Genomic DNA, 27,235 nt, shown 5'->3' with positions numbered 1-27,235 from the left:
GACTCACACAAGCCATCTCTCCATTTTTACTCAATTTTCCCCTTTGACTGTAATATGTCTGTTGACACGGACAACAGATTTTGCTCCAGCTGGTTTTTATTTCTCATCCTGAGGCCACAATTCCATTAAATACACTTTTGCTTTGTGAGACATGTTGTCTTTTTTTAATGAATGTCCCCGCACACATCCCACTCTCAGCTCAATCAATGAGTTTTGGAACTTAAAAGCTTCCTTAATGCCCCCTGTATCTCATTCAGATGACTTTGCTTCTCATTTAAAGTGGTGCGCCATATTCTTCAATATTTTAGGCCCTAATCAAATTGAGGATCAGGTTTGCAGCAGGGGAATCGGAGCAGTGGTGCGCAGCTTTCCCTATTTACATTGGCGAGAATCAATTCCTGCACATATTTTTGCCTTGAAAACTAATCATTTGCTTGCAAGATTTCCTCTTAACAGGGTCACAGAGGAAATAAAAATCTCATTTTGGTGGCTATGTTTCATGCTCACAGTCTTAAGTCAATACATTTTATATTGTTTGTTTTGATGACACTCAGATTAGATGAATACCTGTTTAATGCAACTGAAATTAGGAGCGTCAATGTGAACTTTATTTTCTTTTGCCTTTGTTGTTTTCTAATATACTCATTCAAGTATCGAGACGAGTTCATTGAAATCTAAACGTGGCAATCTGGTCATTTTTCATTCGCAACTGTCACTAAGAGTAATTGGACATGTTCATTTTTATTTATGACTATCTTCAGGGTATTTACTTTGTTTTATTGATATTTTGACAAATAGATCTCATAGATGGTTTCTAGCTATCATTGCTATTAAAAGAGAGTGACTAAACTTTGCTAGATCTGCAAGTCACAGAAAAATATGAACACAGAAATCAAGTTCCCACCCAAACATTTTGTCTGTCTGCGTCTCTTAACCAATATTTTCTGTCTACCCCTTGTCCATACCATACCTTTATGTCATTCTAAGTATAAGAAAATTAAACTAGTGTAAGTTGTTCTTGCAGCAGAGGAAAGCCAACCACCCTCTTTCTCTGTAAAGTCTGTAATTTCCTACTTCATAATGAAATCCAAATTTCCTCCCAAGGCCCTTCTCCAACTCCTTATTGGACCAAGCCCCCCAAAATCATTCACCCTTTATCACAGATTTATGCAGATATATACACATGTACACATCCCACTGTGTTCTCTACACAAAGGACTGGTCTGCTTCATTTTCAGTTAAATGGAATATGACTGCCTGAGCATGTGTGTCACATCAGATTTCGGTCCAAACACTCAACAGATGGTGACATTTAGTTTTTTTTTTCTCCACCATGACTACAAGGTTAAGGGTGTTATGCCTGAGTGGGTGTGTTGGGGTTTTCAGGGTCAATGCTGACATATGCTTCTGCATCTGCAGATCTATGATCTGCTAGAATTCCCTGTTTGATAGGACAAAGCAGACAAAATTCTCTGTAAATTATCTGAATATATCATCATTGCAGAGATTAAAATATGATCCGTGAAGAAGAAGAAAGATGGTTGCCGGACTCTAGTCCATAGACTATATATTAAAATTAGCACAATAAGAGTTCATTGACTACGGAGCCAAGAGATTCAGTGGTCCCCCTGCTGGCTGGCTGCAGTATAGGTCAAAGACTCTGCCTCCCTAACAGATGGAACATGGGTCAAACTATAAAACGAAAATACACACTAAAAAACATCACATGTGGTTCATGTCATTAATGTTAGTGTGTATCATGCTTATCAGGTAGCTGAAAGTTAGTTTGAGTCACCATTTCCAATATGATGGCCGCCGTCACTGAGCTCATAATATCACTGAGAAATACTATAAGCCATTCATCACCCCAGCCTAAAGTAAAAAAGGAACGTTACTAACACTACCTATAACCAAAAAGTCAGGGTTATACTATTATAAGCCTGTAAGCTATAACTGTTCTGCTGTGAGCTAGCTTGACCTGTTTGTACTAAACAACAATGTGAAGTTTCTAACCTTGACATAGATTACCGTGAGATTGCAGTTAGCTTAACCAGCAAAAGTTACATACAGTATGTCCGCACATAGGCTGATATACTAAACAAAACATTCAAGTCCCTGGTCAACTTACAACGGCACATTAAATGAAAAAAAAAAAATAATCCAACCTTGAAGGGTAATAACTCATGACCTTGCTAACAGTAGCCACTATCATATGTCATTTGTTACACTTTTGTAGTGTGCATAACATTGCATTGGGATTGATTTTTGCTTCAACAAACAATACTGTGCTGCACTTGACTAAAGAACATTTTTATTTGAGGGTTATTGTTGTGTCACATTAATGTACCTGGGCCTCAACCTAGCTTAAAATGTTTGAAACAAATCTAGATATTTAGTTGCATGCCTTTTGGTGTTTTATATTTTATAGTCCTTTCTACCAGAATTCCCTCAAGCAGGAATTGATTTTTGTTCCGTTGTTGTTGCTTTTCTCTTTGTTTTCTTTTTAAAACATATACTTGTAGTAGAGTTTATTTTCATTACTTAGTCCTTCAACAGGGCTAACAGCAGAGTGGTATAAGTTTACTTACTGCTCATCTTAAGCCCTTGAATAAGCCTTCAGCTTTGCACTTATAAATACAACTTGGAGGACAAACGGGATTCATTTACCATCGTCATCTGTTCTGTTTTGTAGAAAAAAAGGGGAAGAAAAGAGTGAAACACTGCAGGTATTGCTACTCTGCAATGCAATTTCCTTTTCTTATGGTTGTTCGCCCCCATCTCCAACACAATCATTTAACCACTCATGTGAAATTAATGGCCGTCATTATCAATTTCTCCCTGTGAATGCAACATGGATCGATATTGAAATTCAGATTTGGAAAATATTGAATAAATGTTACAGTGCCAGCAAATTGTTTTTAAAGGCTATTAGACCATCTAATAATGAGCCTAAATGTTTTACCAGTGAAGGTATTGAATAAATCTTTAGCTCTGAGTGTAAATATATTAGCGTAGACACTGATATATGAGGTGTAATTTTTCTGCAGCATTGTGAGATGACATGTCAATGAATTTCTACTTCAATATCACATTACTAAGGGCATTGGCATTCCTTCTGTTTGTTTATGTAGTATGGATAATGAGACAAAATGCACAGTATAATACAGCTCTGATATGGAAAATGAGATGCAGCAAGCTAACGGTTGCTACTGGGTGTTATAATCTCCCGGAAAATAGCTTCCTGATAGTGTTGGCAGCAGTGTTGGTCATTTCTGTCCTTGTTAATCAGTGCTCATATTCATAGCTTCTACTGTCTGTTTCTGTTTTGCTGCTGATTAGAGACATTATGCATCTTATATGGATGGAATTTGCTGTTACGGAGTTGTCAATCATAAAGATATTCATACTGACAACATAAAAAAAGATGATTTACCTTCTGTTTTGGTCATGCTGCTCGTTTCACTTCAACACATTTCACCTGTTATAATACTGCACAGCTTCTCTGATCTGTTGCTTCTCCTAACATCCTTTATCTCTTTCCTCTTCACCTACTTGACCCCTAACATCTTGTCTTCCAATTATTCGAGTTAAGAAACCCAGATGGCATCAAAATTAATCCTTCATTTTCAAGGCATTCATATCCGAAGAAATTTATTTAAAAACCTTCTCTGTTATTTTTCACACTTGCAAATAATCACTGGTAAGTTTCTCGCATTTCTGCAACACAGCTGTCATTGTTAACTGCTTTGTTGGCCCTTCCATTTTTGACTGGTTGAACTCCTATTCTTTGGCAGGATAATTTTCAGACGCTTGATTAATTTGGTTGCATTATATGTCACTACGTACTGCCATCCTTTGAAGCATGAACTTCTGGAGTCGGAAACATGCATGAAATACCTCCAATCTGTGGTTCGCTACATTAGCTCTCCACCTAGTAAAATGCAAATACCTAAGGGCGCTGATGAGGAAGTATGGGCACATGGTTATTGAAAACCAGAATAGCAGAGACCTGAGTTGAATGGATCTGCCCAATGGATTGGCCCTTTGTCATGATTCCCAATCTTGCTTTTTGACTGATATCTGACCAATACCTAATAATATCAGATCAGTGCATCACCAAGTCTGATGACCACCACCTCTACTCCTTCACTCTCTCCTGTCACCAATAAACTGTTCCACTGAGCGCCTCTGCAGACCTGGATCTCTTACGATGTGATATCTTGATTTGCTATGTTTTTCTTTTGCATATGTTTTCTGTGTTTGTGCGCTTTTGGGTTTGCAGCACATTATTTTATGGAGTGCGTTTCTGTGGTTGGATATTTATGGATGGGCATTGTTTCTGGACTTGCAGCATATTTCTTCTGATTTGGATCATTTAGCAGATCAGTTGACCTTGTCAGCCACCGTACTTTCTACTTCACTAACTTAGCTAACTTTCCATTAATCTTTCTTCTCTTCACATTCTTTTTAAGGCACACTTGCACACTTTACATTTGCTTGTAACTCATACTGTATGTATTGTAGTCTAATTTTGGAGAAATCAGGCACAAGATTTTCCTTTGATACGAACAAAGTTCTGTCTACATGTTTCTCCATGTGTTATGTTGACAAATTATTTGACTTCCATCCTGTTTGAGACTATCTGTTTAGATGTTTGTAGAGTGCTTAATCACTCTGCCTTCTGGCTCATGTTCTGGGCCTTTTCTCATTCTGTCAGCAAACTTTTATGAACAGTTTTCAACTTGATATTTGAATTGTAGAAGGTAGAATAATGACGCTTATGCAAATCCATCGCCCACCACTAACTTTAAGAGACAACGCACACATTTCCTCTTCAGTATTAGAATGCATGTTCTGCATTCAGACTCCTCTGCAGTCTCAGCAACGTTGCACTGACATATCAACCTGCCATCATGAGCTTGAAATCTGTTAAACTTCTGCAAAGGAGAAGCTCTTTTCCCCCTGTAAATCTCATGTTTGTCATCTGTTAACCCACTCCTGCACTGGACTTCATACGCATGATTAATTCCCCCAGCAGTTTCATCACACTTATGATTTATGCCTTGTTCTCTCATCACCACACATGTCACATGTCATGCTGACATGAGTGTATGAATATGTATGGTTGCCCGTTTATATGTGTGAGTGGTTAGCGCACGCAATAGCCTGCAGAAAAAAATGCCCTTTGCAGTGATTGAGGGGTTTAGTAGCGCTGTCTCTTTTCACAGCATGAGATCCTCTCTGCCTGGCTGCCATTTGTTAATAACTGATAAGGCAGAGTGAAAGCGCTGACATGATGGTGCACTGGAGTGAGCTTGATAAAAGGACAAATAGAATACTGACTTCTAAAAATGTCAACCGGGCTAAATCACGCAAACAACAACAGTTCCTGGTTTACACCCAAAGATGTTATCCAGATAAAAAGACTGAATGTGTGTAGATGGGGGTAAATAAATTGAGTTTTGCTTAAAGCATGGCTGAGATTTCTGAAGGGTTGAAGTCAAAGATGAGAAGGCTTAGAAGTGAGGATTTTGCCGCTGGAAGGTAGAGAGCTAAGACGAACATGTAATGATTTGATTATCAGCTAAAAAAAGGGAAACTCCAAATACTTGCTGTCAGGGCGCAGGCCTGAATTTTTGATAAAGCCGAGATAGCATTCAAACATGGGCAGCGTTTGCCTGAATGTGCATGGATTAGTTAGTGAGCAGTGTCTGGTAGGTGTGTGAAAGCTCACAGCAGGCCCACATGCTGATCTCCACTGAGGGCTGAAAATGAGAGAAATACTCCACATCAATAAATCAGACAATAACATTCTCTACCACTCTCTCTGCATTTAGATTTAGTCTGTGCTCAGAATGAGAAATCAGGGTGCAGGAGGAGGCAGAGAGGGGGGAGGCTGATGGAGATAAGAGGGGGTGGCATGATTCTCAATTGTAACCCTGCAGAAATGCATTGCCCCAAACAGAAGCACCCTGTCGGGCATATTATTAAGTCTATAGTGCCCAAAAGCTGTTCACTCTATTATTCCACCAGAACAACTACCCTAACTGGAAGATACTTGAGGATGTGTTCATGAATAGCCTCTCATATCACACATTTTAATTTAACATGAATGTAATATACTATAACAGCCAATGTTCTAGGTCCTTGATTCAGTCATAGTCAAAAATGACAGTGTTGCTAGTGTTCCAGTGTTTATAGTATACTGCCTTGAGTGTCTACTTGAGGCTGGCCCCATAAGCCAAAAAATCCTCTTTATGCATCGTATTAAAATGCTTGTTTTAACATCATATTCAGACATATTGAAAGCTGTGATCAAAAAATATTTTTTGGCCTCCAAACTCATTCCACTTCTCAAATCATGACAACTGTCGGGGCTGAAGTTTCTACAGAACTCACCTTGAGGTTATGAGGCGTCAGTCAGTCACTCTTTGAGTGACAGGTGGATACTTTCTGCTGTCTGCAAGACATCAACACAGACTTTACTAGACCTCTGGGCTGTGTTTATGGAATTGTTGGGGGTTTTCATCCAAACTGGACCAATTATATTGCTTCTACTTGGAAATAGATATTTTGGCACCAAGAAGCAGGTATACTACTCTTGACATATGTCTTTTCAGCTCGATATTTGTTAGGCATTACTTAAGAGCCAAATTTTTTTATGGCTTTTCCCTACAGAGTGGAGGGTAGTGAAAAAAAGACTCACCACTTTAAGTTACATGGTACCTTTTGGTGACCCGCCAATCCCTCGCCAAATATTTTGGTGAGTTAGTGTGCCACAAGTCGTATTGACTTCTTTCATCTGATAAATACAAAGCTGGAATCAGCCACCATTATGAATCTCGCTCAATTTGAAGACAAAGGGAAACTAGCTTACTTATCTGATAATAAATTAGTCATAGTGTAGATTTGCTGTTTACCGACCCCTTGCTCCTCTCCAACTCCAACCTCCTTTTAAAATGGAGACTTCTAAAGGAATGGAAACTTCTGACAAACTTAAACCACCATAATGTATTTCTAGAATTTGACTACTCAAGGCTCTTTACACTATGCACTCTGTGCACAAACACCTGGCCAAAAAGGCTCATCTGATTACTATTCAGATTTTGATGGCACAAGCATTCAGCATATGGCTTTGCATCTGGGGACATTTTGGACTTCAGTATCTTGCCCAAAGACACTTTAGTATGTGGACTGAAGGGTTTAATGGCTGAATTTCAGTCTCAAGAAAATCCATTCTGCCTCTGGGTATTTCAGACAAGAAATACCAATCACAATACAGAGTCACAGCTTGGTTTGATGTAGAAACAAAAGTTGAGTGCAGTTAAACTTGACAGGAACTTGGGAACTTTATATCTAATATATCCACTCAATTCAGAGGCTGCTTGTTCTGAGAAAATGTCTGAGCAGTTTCTTACCACTTTGTTAGATAATGGTGACATTTCCCCTGACTGTAATTTCTTTACAATGTTTGTGTTTTGTAATCTTTTTATTCCCAGCTTTTTCACTGGAGCAAAAGATACTCCTGCTAAAATGATTTTATGACTCTTTACACAGGATGACTCATAGGTTCTTTTAAATTGATGCACTAACAGTACCTTATATATGAAACACGTTCACAGCATTATAAAAAAAAAAGGCCTTGTCTTGAGTCTGATGTTGAAAATGTTTCATTTCTGGCACAAAGTATTAAAAAAACATCATTTTAACCTCAGTTTTTTTTCTTTACACACACAAATTAAAAGAATACTAACTTTTTGGTATATCCCAAGGCAGGGATTAGGCATTGGTGATTATGTTGTTATTGTAGAAATGAAGTTTCAAACAAGTATTGCTGGTAAGTGAAATACCAATAGAAAAATGGTGGGCTTTATAATTCAGTCATTTGAAGACCGTTTTTAAGGTATCCTGTCGATTTAGAGTGGCATTTAATTGTAGCTAGAACCAAAGAAATGACAGGCTTTAGGGCCCATTTCAAGACGTTAGGGCTTCCATAAACAGACATACAGTAGAGAACAGAATAACTGCGGAAAGTTATGTGTGACAGGACACACATTAAGTATTTTTTGCAAAAGGACTTTGTCTTAAAATCAACAGATTTGGTCTTGGAACAAAGTTCTGTGAATTGCCTCCTGAATATTTGGAAATCTAGCTCTTAAAACACACAGGACACTTTTCAGCAAACATAAAATCTTGATGCCATCCTAGAGTATCATGAATATTTGGTGAAATTATCCCTTATGTGGGCACGGTGATACTTTCAGTGCTTTGATAGTAGCTGAAAACGGGAGTGTCCCAGCGCTATTCTCTCTCCTGCATGAATTTTACAACGGCAAGAAAAATCAGATGAGTCATATTGTCACTTCAGTGCATTAAAAAATGAAGATGGGGCCGTGAGGAGAGAGGGAGACAGAGTGGGGCGGGAGAGCGACAGGGAGTGAGGGATCTACATATTTTGCCATCCTTGGTGATAACATTAATGTCAAGGTGGAAGGGGGAAGGAAGACATCAAAGCTAATGAATATTTATGGATGCCCACAGTAAAGTGCTGTTTTAGAGTGAAGTGGGACAGAATGGCCTCATGAAGACAGCACTTTAGGGCCTAGTCTTGCACAGACTGTAGCTCTATGAATATTCATTGTTCATTGTCCCAAAAACAATTTGCTTAACGCTTTGGACTTCTTTTCATCCGTACAATGAGCGCCAGGGTTCACCAATGCACGGTTTGGCCTATAATGCTAATTATCTGCACTTGTGGTGAGGTAAACTTTGTATTCTTGCATAATAAGTTCAGAAAAATTCTTTTTTTCAGTAATATAAATGCTAACCACACATATCATTCAATTCACCTCAGTTCTACTCAAAATCTAGACATGCTTTTTGCTATTCTCTATGCCACAGAATATATGGATTTGCAGATTTCACAGTCCAGTGACGCATTGTTAGCTAGACTTGTCACCTTCTGCAGCTAGTGTGGATGTTACATTACACAATATATGTTTGTAAGTATGCAATAATCCTGGAGTGGCAGCATCTACAACCCTCTCATATACCAGACAGCATGATGTCCTTGAGCATATTTCACAACATGCTCTGTTAGCCTTCCCTCAGCCCTCCTGTGTGATACATTTGTCAATGTGTCATTGCAGTCAGAGCCAGTGCTGTTTAAAATCACTGTATGTCAGATGTTGTGCATGAAAAAAGTCTGTTGAAGGAAACTAGATCTAAACAGAAACCAAAGAGAGAGGCCAAGATAAAGAGAGTGGTGAAAAATGTGTTTCCAGGCCAGGACATATAGAATGTTGCTATGGCTACAGTCCCACATCTCAATCACTATAGATACTATCTGAAGAGCAGATCTTTAACTTTAGCTTTACACAGAGGTCCCAAAGCTCCCACCCACTTTGAAAAATAAAATAAATGAGAAGGAAAAACATGATATATAAATCTATGTGAAGCATAGCCTTCATACTGCTTTGTGCTACACTATCTTTATTTCCAACTAAATTAGCAGCACTGTACCTCTTTATAATATTCCTCTATTCACTCCAAAGATGTGCTGCTATTTATTTTACACAGCAGGGTGAAATGGCAGTGAAGAACTCCTCATGACTTCATGGTGACAGATTTAGCCTACTGTCTGCAAAAAAAAAAGAATTTGAGGAAGTGAACTGTTCTGAAGCTTGACAGTAAGCCACGGTGGCCATGCTTTAATTCCGCCCAGTGGCCCTTTACACTATGTCATTCCCCACTCTCTATCCCAGCTTCCTGCTCTATCCACTATCCTGGGTGAACCACACTATTTGAATCATTATGAACCACATGCTCATATCTCCTCCCTTCATAACAAAATCAAGCCAAAATACTGTTGCGATGGTTGTTGATATACCGTGCTGGTTAAGCAATCTGGCTGGTGGAGTTGCTGACTTGAGGTCATGCCCCCTGCACTCAATAAAGCATCTGACCTAACAATAGAATGTCAAAGATCCCTCAGATCAGTACAGTCCACAGCAGAACAGATTATTGAGTTGTATGATGAAAGAAAGCTTGTTTGAGAAAATGTAATTAAACCATGTATTTAGATGTTCTAGTTCTACCTATGCCCCTCTGTTATTTTTCAGGAAGCAGGCTTTATGACCTATACTGCAGCCACTCACAATGGGTAGCTCTAAATATTTTGGCTTCACTTATGAAAAGCTGTTGTTGCATGGACCATTTTTGAGCTTCAAACACTACAGTACCTCGGAGAATGCTTTTAGCTTGACAGGTTAGAAAGTTTGATATCTTAACCATGTGATCAGCACATTTGTGATGTGCTGATTATGCAGTAGTTTAAAAACGTAAAGTTGCAAAACAGATTGTGATGTTGTTAGGCTTCATTTTCTGTGTGACACATCATACAGTACATCAACTATGAGCGAGTGGGACAAATTCTCCAGTAACAGCCATCTATTGGCTGTAAGCTGTTGGTCTAATGACATAGCTTCAAGTTGATTTCTTTGTCAAGATACATTAAACAATGTTTTAAAATTAAACGAGGATTAAGCAAATTGGCATGAAATACTGACTATGCAGAGCACGTCTGATTTAATACTATCAATTTAAGCAAAGGGTGATAAACATGTACCATTTTTTAAATGATGATGTTCTACTTGTCACTATAGAGCATCTGTGCTTTCATACAACCAATGATAAGACATTTGGACTACTTTCTAACTTTAGAAACAACTTCTCTGACCTTGAATTCTAGCATACTTTACCAGAGGTATTGGCTAGATTAAGTCTTTAGCCTCTCATCAATTGAGCTGCAATAAGTTTAACAAGCAGTCAGATGTCTCTGTGCTTGCCAAGTTCAAAGCTCCACATCTCTCTTTTTTTTTGGCAAAAATAGAAAGCTAAAAAGCTTAACAATCCTTAATTTGCCAATTGATGGAAAACAAAAAAAAGGTCCTCCTTGTCAGCCATGCCTTGCTTCTGTTTGGCATTCCTAGTTTCAACAGTGAAATGCAAGATTAGCAGAAGCAAAGCGGGTAATTAACAACTGGTATTTCACAAACATGCTAACCTAATAAATAAATAATGTATTTTTAATTGAAAAAGTCCTTGTTCTTTTAACAAAATACACTGTGTGCTTTTCCCACATTGGCTATAGGAAAAGTAAAATAAAGTAAAGAAAATTTTGCTGAGTCAAGCTAGGCTAACATTGGATCACCTAGCTGGCTTGATTTAATTAATTGAGAGAGGCTTTGTAGCGTGTGTGTGTGTCTGTGTTTGTGCACCTAATTCTGCAAGGAACAGCCTAACCCCTGGTATACAGTAAAATGATAATGATAATAACACTCTGCTCCCTCCAACATCAACACTTGCGCAGCTTCTCTTTTGTACCTTGCCCATTAATAGTCTGCATCCCCATGTCTGTCACCATCATTAACAGCTCCCTCCCCTAAGCCTCAGTGCCTCTTCCTGTCTGACCGCTGTAGGGTCACCTCTTGACATGGTGAAGTAAGCACTGTTCCTATAGCCTCTTACCTAGGCCTTGTGGACTCGGTGCCCAATACAGGAGAGCCTTAACAGACTCACATAAATCCTGTGAAGTGCAGGCTACTGCTGTGTGTCATTAACCTAGGCCTTATAGGGAAGCATAGAAACTGCTCTGAAGTCACATGGTTCACACTGATGGCTCTTTCTGTTGTGTCACAGGTTTAATAACACTGGCTGGTGCAAGCAGGAAGACTAAATTGACACAACCAGGCAAGCAAAGGAGAAATGGATGTCTCGCTAGCATCAAAAAGGGAATAGCTGTTACATTTCCCTCCAGCTTTTTGTTGATGCAACACAAAAAGCAGGTCTTGTCTTCGACCTGAGCCTACTTCAGTGTAGCATGTTAGCTTGATAAAATCATGTGTTCAGTTGAAATTAGCTCCAGATTTTTCACATTTACCTTTTTACCATTTTAAGCTAGCTAGCTGGCAAACTTATTTCCTAGGGGGTCTTCAAGATTAGCTATTGCTAATGTTAGTCTTACTGCATTTAGTTATGCAACAAGTATGTTATGCTTTATTCACTTTCGTCAGTTAATGGGACAACTGGGAAAAAATGGTTAAGTGAGTATTCATATCCCATTCCTCTATGGTTGGGCTAGACAAACCTCTTGCTCCATTGTCTCAAAATGCTAATATATGTTGAATAAATAACAATGTGTCTGTGTTTCCAGCACTTTCTTAAATCACACTAACACAACATAAAGAGGCCAAAATAAGTGTATTCAGCTAATTTGAGCTAAGTGTATTAGCCTGTCTCTTAGCCTATTTTGCCTGACACTGGTGGTGTTGCTGTCTGTTTTTATTAAATGAGAAGATTGAGTTTATATCTCTAGATTATATGTCCAACAGGTTTGCATGCATTTTAATGTGTATATTTAGCCCGTTAACAAGATGAGACCATGTAGGGATGGTGCTGGTAATGCTAGCTAATTCATTATTATTATTATTGCACAGATTTGGCCAGTATGTCCACAGAAAGTAAGCTACTATGTGCAGTAATTTCAATTTATACAAACTGTGAATACATTGGTTTAGAACACCCAATGACTGCTTGTTACAACTTAAAACCTTGAAAATGTGTTTGTGGTAGTTTCTTTAAATATTTCTTAATTGATGTTTTTTATTAAATGGACTCTCCTTGTTAAAACTAAATGTTGCAGTGAGGCAGTTGTTGAATTTAAGAGCATGGTGATACTTAGGAGAAAGTTGTCTGGGTATCATGTAACAAGGTTATCAGTAGAGTGTTTCAAACATTTCCTATCTCCCACACATCCTCCTCAAACTGCATTTATGCAGAACCACTCAAAATATCGGGCGATGGAGCAGACATGAGAGGTGTACAAAAAATTGAGTGGGTATTGAAGTGGCTTGAAGCCTTAAACTAAAACGGTGTTTGCTGTATAATTTTTTTTTTGTCATCAGTGTGTGTGTGCATTGTGTGAGTCAAAATCAGGCTGTTGGCGGACCCTCACTGTGTCGGTGATGGTAATAGTTTGCCACAGCCTTGGGGGAGCTGCTCGGCAGGAGTTTGTGTGTGTGTGTGTTTGTGTGCACATAACAGCAGGAAAGGGTAGAGCAGGCCCCACAGTGCATGTCTCAACAGCCAAGTCATCAACCCTTTTAATCCAGCCCAGCAGGGATGTGTTTGTGTTTTTGACAGTGCATGTGTGTGTGCGTGTTTGAAGAAGAACTTCATGACAGCTGCTGCCATAAACTCGGCTGTGCCTTACTCTGAGGCAAGTCATAAAGCTGTCCAGAACTATTTCCCACCATACAAGGTTCTTTGGCCCAGAAATATTGAAAAGGTCATGATTTGTCCATGTTGTGCTGGTTTTGTTTGGCAGTGTCTAAAGATATTTCAAGATGTGTTTTATGTACAGCCCTCTAATCCTTCTCTTATTTTTTTCCTTCTTCCAGGACGAATGTCATAGGATGAACACTGCTGGTGGGGTGTGTCTGTCTGTGCTGTCCTCTCTCCTGGCTGTGGCTGGGGCCCTGGCTGCCTTGTCTGCCCTCGCTCTAGCTCCTCTCTCTGCCCTGGCCGAGGCTGCCTATGGGGCTGCCAACGGCATCCCCAGCACCGGGGCAGAGGGGGCCCCATCATACGTCTCCTCATCATGCTCCAGCCTTGTAGCTGGGGTGCTCTATGGCTCTTTCTCCCTAAGGGAGCTCTTCCCCTCCAGGGCGCCAGGCTGCTCCTGGTCCCTGGAAAACCCGGATCCCACCAAGTACTCCCTCTACCTCCGCTTCACCCGCCACCCTGTCATCTGCCACACACACTCCCCCATGCTACTGTCCCTTGACCACCACCAAGCAAATCAAACCTGTCCCCCAAATTTACAGACAGTAGGTGGCCGAGATCAAGAAGTCATTGATCTATGTGGCAGCCAATCTAACTCAGATGGACCATACTCCTTCCTACAGTTTGATAAGAACTTTGTCCAACTATGTCTAACAAATCACCCAGCTGCAGATGAGCCTCAGGTTTCTAAAGATTTACTGGAGCTAAGATTGGTGGAAGTCCTACTCATTAACAACGAGAACTCCAGTCAGTTTACCTGCGGCGTGCTCTGCCGATGGTTCGAAGAGTGTTTACGCACAGAAAACAATGGAGACCAGGAGATTTCTGATGGAGATGGTTGCGGGATGACCCAGACGGGATGTATATGTCCGAACCACAACATCATGGCGCCACCTGTTCCATTACTTCCGGAGACACCTCACAGTTTCAGCAACGGATCAGTGGTTCCTGATGACTGCTGTGTCACCGAGTTGCACTCCAATGATGCAATCGCCATAGCACCCAGAGATGTCAGACAAGGTAGGACTGCGGCACATGAGCACACTTTACTGCACACAAATTTCTTGTGTTTTGTTCAGTGGTTGCCCATTAATTATGAAAACCATACAACAATTCAACCACTTATGCACTGTTGTCTATTTGTGTACTCAGCTTGTGGTAACAGTTACTGCAAACAGACAAGAAAACTTTGCCATGTTATTCCGCTCTTTGATGCCACCTCAGGGGGGTCGCAGGCCTCAGCTTGACAGAGAATTTAAGATTTGAATTTTGTTTGTTGGCCTTTAATTAAAAAGCGATGCAGTTCAAAGGGAGGCCATTAAACCTCCCATCAAAAGATTTGTAAATGACTGTCAGTAATTCAGCCTTCTGATCTATATTTTAAGATTCCCCATGTGGCCAAGAGGTGTGGCTCATGGACCTCAGTTTCCACGCTGTGCATAATTGTGTGTATGTGTGTGTTTGTTTGTGAGTGAAACCATCTGTTGACAACTTTAAGACAAGATCAGATTTGACACCAATGCCCACATATGTGCACATGGTCATTCATACATCATTGGGCTGGTTGGACACGACAACCCTTTTGCACAGTTACACATGGGAATATGTGTGTGGTTATGTGCGACTGTAGGTATCTGTGTGTGTTGAATGTGTGTACTGTGCCTTTCAAAGGCATTTGTTATTCATACAAAGATTGACAAGTGCTTCAACCAAAGCTTTTTGAACTACACCAGCTCGTCACATTACCACCAGAGTGTTCCCTTTACCGAAACTTAATTAGATCAATCTTGATGTGACAGCAGTAGAGGAAGTATGTGTTCTTCTCATAGTTTACCGAATTATGTAATCATATTCCTTTGGGTGGATTAAAGGCATGTTTGCGGAATGTCAACACTAATTAAAGGCTGGGCTTTGGTAGTCTTATTGCGAGGCAAGTCCTGCCTCCGAAAACACACTAACACACATACTGAGAGCTCCAGGGAGAGTGGCACCTGCTGACAAGAAGGTTATCGTTCACAGGATCTAATCAGCAGAGGGACGTTGGTTATGATTTAATAAACTCAGGGGGGCAGAGGAAGAAGCGTGGTGGAGGATCAACGTAGGGAGATTTAACAGCTCTTCGATTATGAGTCATACTGAGGCATTGTTTCCAAAGATGAACGCCTGATGAATAGTGTAACTCTCTAAATTGATGCCTCGGTGTCAGGATGATACTAAACATATGCTGACTGCCTGGGAGCCCCGCTCGCTTCTCTGCATCTCACCTCAAAGACACTGATGATGCACACATATTGTTTAGCTGCTGGTCACTCAATAAGAGATGACTCACAGACATTTGTTATGAACTACAGAGAGCCCCTTGATAGGAAGATACCCTGAAGTAGTGTTTTCAAGGCTTTGTGTGTGCAAAGACTCCTTTTTCCAACCAATTCCCCAAAGTCCTAATTACCCTATAATATCAGAATTACTGTAAACCCAACATCTCGCTGTCAGAAGAGAGAAAGCGGGAGGGAGAGAATCTTGCTCCCATCCTGTTTTTCTACTGTCCCATTTCTCTATTCACGAAAAGACAAACACTTGCGCCCTCGCTAAGTCAGAGACTCTTGAAAACAAAGCTTTAATGCCTCCCACATCTCTCCCTTTCTACGTCTTTCAATCTTTTTGTTATTTTTTTTTACTCTGAACCCATTCCTGCAGCTCCTCATTTTTGCATTAGATAATAGAGGTTTTTCTTATTGACACAAGTAAAACTTTGGAAACATGTGTTGCCCTTAAGACACATACCCTGAAATAACAACATCCCAGGAATTCTCGCAAGGAGCTTTTGTTGGAACACCTCCTCCATATTTTCTGTCTAAATCTTCTGTGAATGAAGGTCATTGCTTTGTTCCGATACACACATTATCACAGGGCCATCCTTAGGTCATTATGTCACCTTTTTCCACCGCATAGGACTCATTGACTTTTGGGCAGATTAGCATATTTGTCAAATGTTGGACAACAAACACAAAACTACAGGAACTTACAAACCTGTGTGTTGGGGCATGACCATGAGTGGCTTTCACCCCTTCTTTGCGCCAGGCAGTGTTGCAAGAAGGCCAAGGAAAAGTGGAGGTTCAAGTGATGAGAAGGACACATACCCCTGGTTTGATGAGCTGGACAAAATACTGGGAACAAAAACAGTTGTTGAATTGGTAGATGTTGTTGAGTCCTGTGATGCTTCTTCACCTAGCACCAGCTCTTCTGCTGATGTAAAATTAGATGGAGACAGTGAGTAAAGTAAGCCAATGGCTATATTTATGCTAACTACCTCACGTACAACTGGAGTGATGAGTCAAGCAGTTTTGGTCCCATTGCTGGGTTGCGAATTGTGTTCTCATTGCAAACATATCTCTCCGGGTTTTGAGTGGAGGCGAGCCGAGACCACCTCTTTTAGGCGATCTTAGCTTGCTTGTTTTACTCCACATCAGAGGTGCTTGCTGTATTCACATATGTCCAAACGACCCCAGCCAAGGAAGGTAATGCCCGCTGTTTTGAAGCAACTTCTCCAAATCACCTAATTTAGAAAGTTCCCTAAGGCATAATAAACCCACCCTGATCGAACAAATGTTACCGCTTTAAATTTTACAAAGCTACTACACAGGGTATATGGGCCATTAACCAGTCGCAAGGTTGGCAACTGTAGGCTCCTGATGCCATGAACCCCTGTTAACATTGAATAAAGTTAAGCCTTTGAGTAGTTGAAAAGGTATTACTTTTAACATTTATAATGTGTATTAATGGTTGCTTTGAAAGCACTGATTCAATTTTCCACTTATGTTAAGAATGACTGGGTATAATTGTGCTAAAGCAACATGTGTCAAATGCTGTTGAACTGAATTGAAATAAAGCATGATGAAGTAAATGCCTTTAACAGAGCAAATTACATTTCAAGGCCAGACATCTCCATAGAATAATTGCCTGTTTTCACTCTTTCCCATTGATGGAATAGCCGAGTTTGTTTAATACAGAAGCTCACCATTTTACATTTGATCTTGATCGCTTCAAAGTTTTAAAATAAATATAATGGTTCTCTTGCTTTGATGACAATGACAAGCACCAAGTGAATAAACCCATCCCATTGAGCCATCACCCCAACACATTACTTGACTATTTGGCTCTAAATATCTAAGCATGAAGATAGATGGTCAATAAGCAGCGAGACCCAACACATGACCTGGGATATCGAGTGGCACCTAACCGTTCACTAATGTTTTTGTTAAGTTGTTAAAGAGAAAACAGAGAAAATAGTATAAAGAGAGATGTTTAAAAGAGGACAGGAATGCAGAGCTAGGTTGAGAGGCCTGTTTGGGGTACAGATAAGCCCTGCCAGGTTAGACTGTATGTTCTACCGTCCCTCTACCCTGTTATTTTAATGAGGGATGAGAGGAGAGAAGAGAGAGACAATAGAAACGAGTATGTAGAGAGATACTAGAAAGAGAACAGGGCAAGAAGTTGTAAAAGAGAGAGAGAGACAGAGAGAGAGAAGGAGAAGTAGGATATGTGCTATGTTCACATAGCAAAAAACCCACAATGTAGATCAATAACCTCAGCATTGGCTTACTGATATTCTACTCTATGTTCTTTTTGAAGTATCATCACCTCTTAAGGCACATAGGTAATCTTTTGTGTGTGGAAGGTTTTAATTATACATAATTCATTTGTAGAAATAGCGATAAGCAAGTAATTACCTTTAATCTAATCTGGAAGGTGTTTCTTGCCTCCAAACTGGATAAAAAAAATAATCTTCATTTTGTACAATAATCATCTCAGTTTTCATCTGCTCATTGACATTGAGACCAAAATCCGTCTCCCCATACCGACTGGCTGACTGACCTTCACTGCGCTCGCCAAATTATTTCTGTATCGGCTTAAACCTCCACTGCTTTCTCTGCCTACAGCTGAGGAATGGTTTTCTTGAGGATAATGTATCTTTATTACGGGTTTGCATGACAGGAACAGTGACCAAATTACACCCTGCATGGCATTAAGTGACCTGCGAGGACACCATTTTTCTGCACCATGGAATCTGTCAATAATTAAGGGGAGGCCTATTTGTATTTCTTATCCCTCAATGGAGAGAATGTAAAACACATTTTTAAAAGTATACATGCAAATCATTTGCTTCCTGTGGTCTGTGCTGGGACATTGTATTTGCAATCCATATGTATATTTTTTAATTTTAGCACAAGAGGTCCTTTTTGGTCTCTGTCCATCAAGTACAGTATAGGAATGTATTGCCTCATGACACAAAACAGATTTCAACCACATATCTATGTTAAACAGGGTTAAACAAATGTTGTCTCATTTCCATATAAATTGGGTATTAAGGGGCACTGCAAGCCAAAATATGCTGTTTAAAACGAGTTTGCTATATCATTCCTACTTATTTATCTCGTAAAGATATATTCCCTTATTTTAGTTTTATGGATGGGAGTTAAACATTTAAGTATATACATGTATCTGTCTTAACTACTTTACTCTGAAGCCTCACAGACGCCTGAAAGCAAAGCACCTTAGTATCTGACAAGCTGCCAATCCTACACACTATATATTACGCACAATATGCTAAACCGCCCTTCAAACAGCTCTGTGGCCTGACAGGTTCAACAAAAATTGCCTATGAATTATACTACAGGTAAACGGATCAGTGGATAATAGGCCAAAGAGAGCCTGGTATATTTTACAGTTGCAACAACTGAGTGGGGAGCAAGTGCAAAGCAGTGTTGAATGCCAAATTTGAAGTTTGAGGAAACTTACAATGATATGTTATTAAAACTTCTGAAAGGTTAGCTCAGTCCAACTAAGTCACATTCAGAAGGAGCAGAAAAAACATGCCTCAGAGCAGTTTTTGCACATCTAATATATGTCTTCTTCTCTGCTGCTAAAGCCAAAAGAAAAGTATCAAGCACTGTGCTTGCACGTGACCTGTGCTGCATAATTACTTAGATCAGCACAAAGGCGAGCTTGTAGCACATTCCTATGCCTGACCCACATTGTGAATATCCAAATTCTGCCTTGCTCATGATGCAAGTCCAAGAAAGTACATACAGTACACCACACATATTCAGTTTGTGAGCTCTTGAGATGTGTGACTAAGTGTCAAGTCTGTGAGAAAGAAAAAAAATTAAGGAGAAAAAAATGCTCCCCCTGGTTCAGCTGTCAATCAAACCCCATCAGAACTGACACAGAAAGCGTCTGAAGCAGAAACAAACTTACCGCTGTGTATCACCATCTCATTTTCACAAATATTCTGCTCCTCAGCATGGTAACATTTCCATTGTATTGATCACCGCATTACCTTCCCCCTCTCTCTTCAAATTCTCTCGCTTTTCTTCCAGACTAAATTAGCCATCAACTACACTTTCAGTAGGTGGTTAATTTTCCACCAAACTCCTCTGCCTAACAGGATGTCTGTTTATGCGCATGCAGCAGGTACTGATAATTAGGACTATTTTCTAACGATACAGTAGATACAGTTTATTTAATTAAAGACCCATAAATGTCCTTCAGTGAAAATGAAAGCAATCATTAACCTGTTTCACTTGGCTGTATGAGCCAGCCCTTGTATGTTTCTGCTGTAATAAAACCTGACAGGGTCATACTGCAAAAGAAGTACAGGTAGCCTTCATATAAACACCAAAAGGGGCACACATCCAGAAATACTTGAAGACAGGTATAAGGTCATATTAAAACAGGATTAAAAGGGTCTCAGGATGTTGATAAGTAATTTCAACTGATGTGGCAGCCGAAAAAAATCGTTGAGAAGAGCACTCTCACATCAAATACATAGTATCCAAGGGGTTTCGATAGAAGTAGGGGTTCAGCAATTTTCCTGTTTGAATGGATCAAAAGACGTTGCATCTGTCACAGTCATTCACTTTAAAGTATTTCTATAAAGGAGACTTGTTGGTTGAAGCAGCTTCAAATAAAGCCAGAGCTGCAGCTGATATAGGGGTCAAATTACTTCAAAAATTTTGCAAGTTATGCCTTTAGTCACGTCTAGAATGACTGGGTTAAGCCTGATTTTTACTTCTGCGTCGAATCAACGGCGTAGCCTACGGGCTTACACACGTAGCAGACGTGCACCTCCTACAAAATGTAACTACACGTATAATCAACGCGGACCACAAGTCCTGTGATTGGTCAGCTCGGCTGCATTGTGTTTCCCGCATTTACAGCACTTCTGGGATCCCGGACATCGGCCATGTATTTCATCTCCTCCTCTCTATTCTTCATGTAATCATGTCTGTATGATAAACAGCAACATGCAACATCAGCTGTAGATTAACATAACACGCTCTGAATCGCTTTGGAAAAGTAAACAGAGATCGTAGCAGGGCAGGAAGCAGGCGACCGGCTATCAGAGAGACCACACTGCCCTCAAGCGTTTCGACGGAGAATTGCTGCACGTCATGGACACAACAACGCACAAGTGTGTAGTGCTCATGTCCGTGTCAGCCACTGCTGCGTAGGGGCGACGCAGAAGTATATATCAGCCTTTAGTCGTGCATCACAGTCACTAATGCAAAGTTTTAAAGAGGGCAGCAGGACACAAAAGTTTAAATCGCCACATGACGGTCAGCCCCTTGAAGCCACCAGCTTTCTAGATCTTACTGAGACTGTCAATATTCTTGTGAAAATAAACGTCAGCATGGAAATGTTAAAAACTGCTCTCTTTACAATGTCTCTGAACCTTCTTGTTAACATCCCACAGCCAATAAAGCACAATATTAAAGATTTTATATGAAAATGAATGACGTTGAAAGGATGTTGTTTATAAGCTTTGTTGTTTTAAGCTCCGGCTGGTATATTACTTTGAAGAAATGTCACCACAGTAATCATTTATGTCCACCTTCTACCTCAAGAATGAACAGTTTATGGCAAATATAAGACAAAAATGTGTTATCCAACGCAATGATGATGTAACCATACTTTAGCTAGTTGAAAACTGATGTTCCAACCTGACTTTGCCCTGTATTTAACCACATTTTGACTTTGAAATCCCAGTGCTCAATGTGCATGGTGGCTCATTCACTACTTTAGGGATGACAGTGTGATTCTTTTGGTTTGTCCACTGCTTTGGTCAACACTGAAATATCTCATATATAATTGGATAGACTGAGACAAACACTTAAAACCAACAGAAGAAAATAAATCCAGACTGTTTCAGTGTTTCTGTTTGTTTCTCCTGTAAATACGTACTGAATCGAGTGGACCGAAATATTGGATGACATTAAAAGTCAGATGGTTGGATTGGTTGACTGGATGCTCTGTATTGATCCCAAACTGGGACTTGTGGAAATATGAACTCCAGGCTACCACCTAGTATGGCGCCATCTTGAATTCATGGATTTATAACTGGAGGTTTAGGTGTCTGAAACACCCCTCAGGCTATCACATTTAAGTCCAGTTTTCAAAATCAATTATAGTTTATTGTAAAAAGTGTTAAAACATACAACATACAATTCAATTAAATCTGTGAATGAAACTACAGTATATTAATCTCTATATTGTGTGTAGACATAGACATAAGTTTAGAGGAGAAACAGGAGAATCAGATGTAGGACAATTATCTGTTATCATGTGGGGAAGGGGGAATATAACCAAGAAATGCCCAGACAGAATATGCTAAGGAAGAAAGGGAGAGAGTCTCTCAAGCCAAATACAACTGGATTTATTTAGCTGAGTCAGCATTTTCAGGGCAAGTCAGCTGATCATGTTTGAAGGCCATGTTCACAGCTTTTGAATCAAATTCCTGCAGGATATGATTGTTTTTTGTTGTTTTAGTTTTTCAAATCAATCAAAACCTCCATAGAGGGTAACAGTTGTCAACTGTCAAGAAGGTAATTTTCCAGTTTCACTTCCATTTAAAGTTTTGTTCGTTCTCTTTGCCTGATGGAAGAGAATAAACATTTTTGCTGCAACTGACGAGGATTTTTTGAGTATTATGGCTGCAATAGCTTTCTCTTGGAGGCACTTTGACAACGTTTCATTGACGAATACCGCACCATCAGAGGCATTGCCATGAAACTCCCCGCAGAAACTAATGTTCCACTCGAAATCACTCAAATAATACACAGAGGTAACCAAACACCATCATTTAGAGAAACTTTTAATTAGTCTAAAACTTTGGTTTATAACCAAATGCCTGCCATATAAATTCCCAGGACCACCTCTTTTAAGCTGATAGATTTCCACAAACAAACGTTCTTAGACTTTGACAGTGTCTTTGGCAGTATTAAAGACTCCTCTCTCCTGTACAGGCTTTAAAACATGTTCTCCCAATGTTGAAGTCATATAGAGAGACAATCAAGAATCCTTCATATACCAGTCTTGAATAACCAATGGAGGGCCTCTATGGAAACAGAGGAAACTAATTGGCTAGGTCCCAGTAAGGTATCCACATTGGGCCAACATTTTATCTGCTGGCTACATAAAGTGTTAAATCAGAAATTGATCAATAAAGATCAAGCTAATGCACACAATTTCAGCAACACATTCAGATGATGCCATCATGAGCTTTACCTATTTAGGTAGGCTTCTGCTGGGTTTAAAATGGGCTTTTAAGTGAGTTGATGTTGGGCCGACAGTCGATATACAGGATCTTAGAAACAAGAGTATAAGATTGGTCTCATATTAGTCACTCCTTCCCAAGATTGCCTCATATGGAGCCAATCAAGAGTCCTTTATCAACACATCTGGGATAGCCAATGTTAGGCCTCTGCGGTTAAAGTGAGAAACATTAGCTACGCCCCAACCAGCTTACATTTGTGTACTGGCTAGACTATGCCACTGCAGTCTTTTTTATTTTAAGTTAAAAATGAGATCAAGCACTTTTGTGTTGATGTAATGAGCCCATGATCTGCATATCAGCCATCTTCAAATGCACAACAGTAAATATGTCACCATGCTGGATGATGGATGCCTCCCACCCTACTCTCTTTTTAAGACTGAGAAGTACACAGTATGAGGGGGCTGGATCTGCGATATGACGATATTGAATGTGTTATTGAATCTCCTTTCCCCTTCTGCTCCATTCATCAGCTTTTAAACCCATCTACAAATTGAACTCAACATTATATTTATTGTATTCTCTTAGTATAGGCTTCTTAAGGAAATCAGCTGTTATAGGTTATTAAGACACGTCATTTGTGCAAAGAATTTGTTTAACATTATTGTTCTCATTTTGCATCAGTCATTCGTGTGGGACAGTACACCATCCTTACTGTGTTGGCTCATCCATCATGCTGCAAGCCACCACTGCTGTCTTGTAATTTAATTAGTTGGCTTGCACGAGTTAACGTGTGGCTGCAAATGAAGCTTATAAATTGTATATTTATTCTAATGTTTTTCAGATTTGCAGATTGTATGCGGCATGCATCCATTGTTGACTTTTTACTCATCATGGTATGATTTGAAACATTTGGTAAAACTGAGGCACAACCTAAATTAAAACCACCTGCAGCTCAAATTAAAAAATGCTTAGCAATTTCATTAAAATGCCTTAATTAAAAACTGTACTAGATTAAAATACTAATGATGTATATGCATAATATGTGTGTATTTATTAAGGAGTTACATAAAGCTACTTTGAGCTGGCTTGAGACAATGCATTGGCTTCTAAAAATGAACATACACAATCTGTCCTCCAAAAGCACTTGTTTTCAAGTCATCTCAGACACAGTTTTGGAGATAATGTAGTGCATGAGCACAATTATACATATATTCTATGTTTGTTTTTAAGGCTAAGCAATGAAGAAAACTGAAGAGTTCAGAGGCTCAAAGCAATGCCCAATGTCTCCAACACCCAAGTGCAATCTGGCTCTGTGCTGTCACAACACATTCAGGTCACGGCTGTAATGTCTAAAGTGTTTGGGGAGCAGCAGTCTAAGAGAGGCCAGGTTTTTTTAACCCTAGTATTTCTTCCTCTTTCTTTGATATTTTGCTATTACATATATTGACTGAAAGGAGCTAATCCATCAGCCTGTAATTGTTTTAATTTGCAAAATAGTCTAGCTTCAGTTTATGTTAATAAATCTTAAGTCCAATCTACATAATAAAACACTTTGCTTCTATATAATGTGAAAAATGTCAGCGATGCATTTCTATTACATCATGTGAAAACTGAGTGTAGACTCTATTACATCCCTGCCTATATGTCATGCTGCAGTGCCACAAATAATTCACCCTATGACAGGTCTGCATATTAAATACAGCCATCTTAATCATGTTTTTACCTCTTCCTTGGTTCTGTCTTGATTTAGGAGTTGGTCCATTATTAAATTGTCCCACAAGCAGGTTTTGTAGCCAGACACCTGCCTTGGTCCCCTCGGCATTCAAACCTCCCAGTGGTTTAATCCCTGCACACACACACTCATATACATGTGTGAATTGGGCTATATGTGTGAAAGGGAAGAGAGAGAGAGAGACAAAGACAGAGAGAGAAGAACCAAAGGAGAGGATGGGGATTTGGACGGGACTCTTGGGACAAGATCACCCTGTATTGAGCAGGAGCCAGTGGTCCATCACTTAGAAACACACATGCATGCACACGCTCATACACACACACAGCTTATCCTGTCCTCATGGAATATATCTGCTTCCTGGTAATTAGAGCAGAGAGAAGTGTGTGTTTTTGTGTGTTTGTGCATGGATGAGAGAGGTGTTTATTTTCGCACAGAGCTGCCATACAGCACATACAGGTGTTTTAATAACCTTTAACTTTATAATACACACACAAACACACACACAGCAAATGCACACCGTGAAAAATGCACACATGCCACCGTGTACGACAAAGAGTAATTGCATGCGGCGCAACACAGTCGCTGTGATTTTTTTCCTAAAATGAATGAAGCAAAGCTGCGTATCTGTGTGCGTGTGTGTGTGTGTGTGCGTGCGTGTGTGTGTGTGTGTGTGTGTGTGTGTGTGTGTGTGTGTGTGTGTGTGTGTGTGTGTGTGTGTGTGTGTGTGTGTGTGTGTGTGTGTGTGTGTGTGTGTGTGTGTGAAGGACTGTCTGCTCAGGGTGACTGTGGCAACAGGATTAGTATTCAGTGCTCATGAGCTATGGCTCTCTCTGTGAGAGCACTGAGCCCCTTTATGCTCTGGCAAAAGCCTGACACACACGCACACGCACGCACGCACGCACACGCACGCACGCACATGCACGCACGCACACACACATTCAGAGACATTCACACCTTGTCATTTATATCCATTCCTGTTTTCTCAACAGATCTCCGTGGATCAGTATGGATTGGTGTACAGTGGACTGACTTGCCCTGGCTGTATTTCAAATGCGCTGAAACGCAGGGCCAACTTTCTGCTGATGCTATTATAAATGTTATAAATCAAAAATATAGGAAAAATTATAGTGTGTACAGACCTCTTTATCCCACTGTACCATGGACTGGTAACATCTCACGATAGAAAAAGGCTCCTCTTCTGAATGGTGATATATTTGCAGATAGGCATACTTAATTTAATACTGCATACTTGCCAACTACATCATATGCTCTATACCTTCAATTTTTTTCGACAGAATTGGAAAGATTCTTAAAAAGTACAGTAAACCTTAGATGGAACTAGGTAGTGTATCTGATTTTGGTGCCCCACTTGGATAAAGTGGTGCCTCTTATCTATTTTTTTTACTGTACATGTGTAAGTAGTGTTTTTAACAATACATCTCATCCTGCTTGTTTTTAATAAATGTCTTTGCCATGGGATTTTTTTTAAATTGCATGTTTTTGTAATGTACAGTTAATGACTTCATCATTCACATGAGCTTTAAAGTGTGTTACAGAAGATCTAAATTATAATATGCCATAGCTTAAAGCTCCTAGTAGGAGTTTTAATCTAATTATAAAACAGACTGAATTTGATACTGATGCCTCAATATGACCTACAAAAGCAAATGAGACCATCAGCATCTACACCAATTATTTCTACATGGTACATTTTTTATGTAAGAACACATCTAAGGACACAAGTCCCCCCAGTTGACTGCCAATAGCACCCTCATTTCCCTCCACTATCAGCTCTGACTCCATCTCACGGAACACATTCAAGCCCAATCATGCCCATACAGTTTTGTAGCTCGGTGCGTTTTGCTCTTGTTTTGAGTCTAATAAGCTGTCAGCGTCTCCAGTCTCTTCTGCTTTGGGTTGTGTTCTTGTGCTCCATATGATGAGCGGAATTGGTAGAGGACACTTCTTACTAGTGTTTTGTAATGTGGATTAATGACAGATGTTATACAAGTTTTTGTATTTTATAACAAAGCGTGCTCCCTGGAGCAAGCCAACAAAGCAGCTCGTCCAGATGAAAACACTCGTTCCTGCTCTTGTTGCGTGTCCCCACACTTGTGATAAAACATGTTCCTGTATGTGCTGGGGTAAGAACCCAGATGGTTCCATACTGATTATCCCTCTGACTCCCCCCTGACTATATTAGAAAAATTGATGTCAAAGTAATCTAATTTATGTGCAGATGTATTATTTTAGGGTCATTCACAGGTGAAATTGTTGTCATGGTTCCTGGAAAGTTTGGGTGATTAACTCCCCAGTGCATTGTGATTAAGACCAGTGTTTGTGAATTAGAAGTCCTTTACAATGAGACTAATTTGCACAGAAAGGGAGCAATTTTGATTCAATTATTTAAAGCTACTGTGAGGAGTTTTTCACTGGTTATGAAACAGAGTGAAATTAACAGTGATGTCGTTTTCGTGACCTACAAAAGCAAACAAGACCATGAGTGACAAGGTTAGCAATTTTCTGGTTATACTTTTAAATGCCCTGAAATTGCAGTGAGGGGGTAGGTGTCAGACAATTAGCATGCTGGAGAAACAGCTGTT

At 39.8% G+C, this 27,235-nt stretch overlaps 1 protein-coding gene across 1 annotated transcript in view; it reads left to right on the top strand.

The window, feature by feature from the left end:
- The window catches only part of adgrb2 (adhesion G protein-coupled receptor B2), a 196,702-nt gene that overhangs the window by 4,550 nt on the left and 164,917 nt on the right, over positions 1-27,235 (top strand). Inside the window, exon 2 of the mRNA XM_034705611.1 lies at positions 13,461-14,364. Within this exon, the coding sequence (XP_034561502.1) occupies positions 13,476-14,364 (889 nt within the window). The 5' untranslated portion in view covers positions 13,461-13,475. The remainder of the gene's footprint in view (positions 1-13,460; positions 14,365-27,235) is intronic.

Source organism: Notolabrus celidotus, chromosome 16 (assembly GCF_009762535.1).
Source record: "Notolabrus celidotus isolate fNotCel1 chromosome 16, fNotCel1.pri, whole genome shotgun sequence".
NCBI lineage: Eukaryota > Metazoa > Chordata > Actinopteri > Labriformes > Labridae > Notolabrus > Notolabrus celidotus.
Note: the sequence above shows the minus strand (reverse complement) of the source record. Positions and strands in the feature narration are given on the sequence as shown.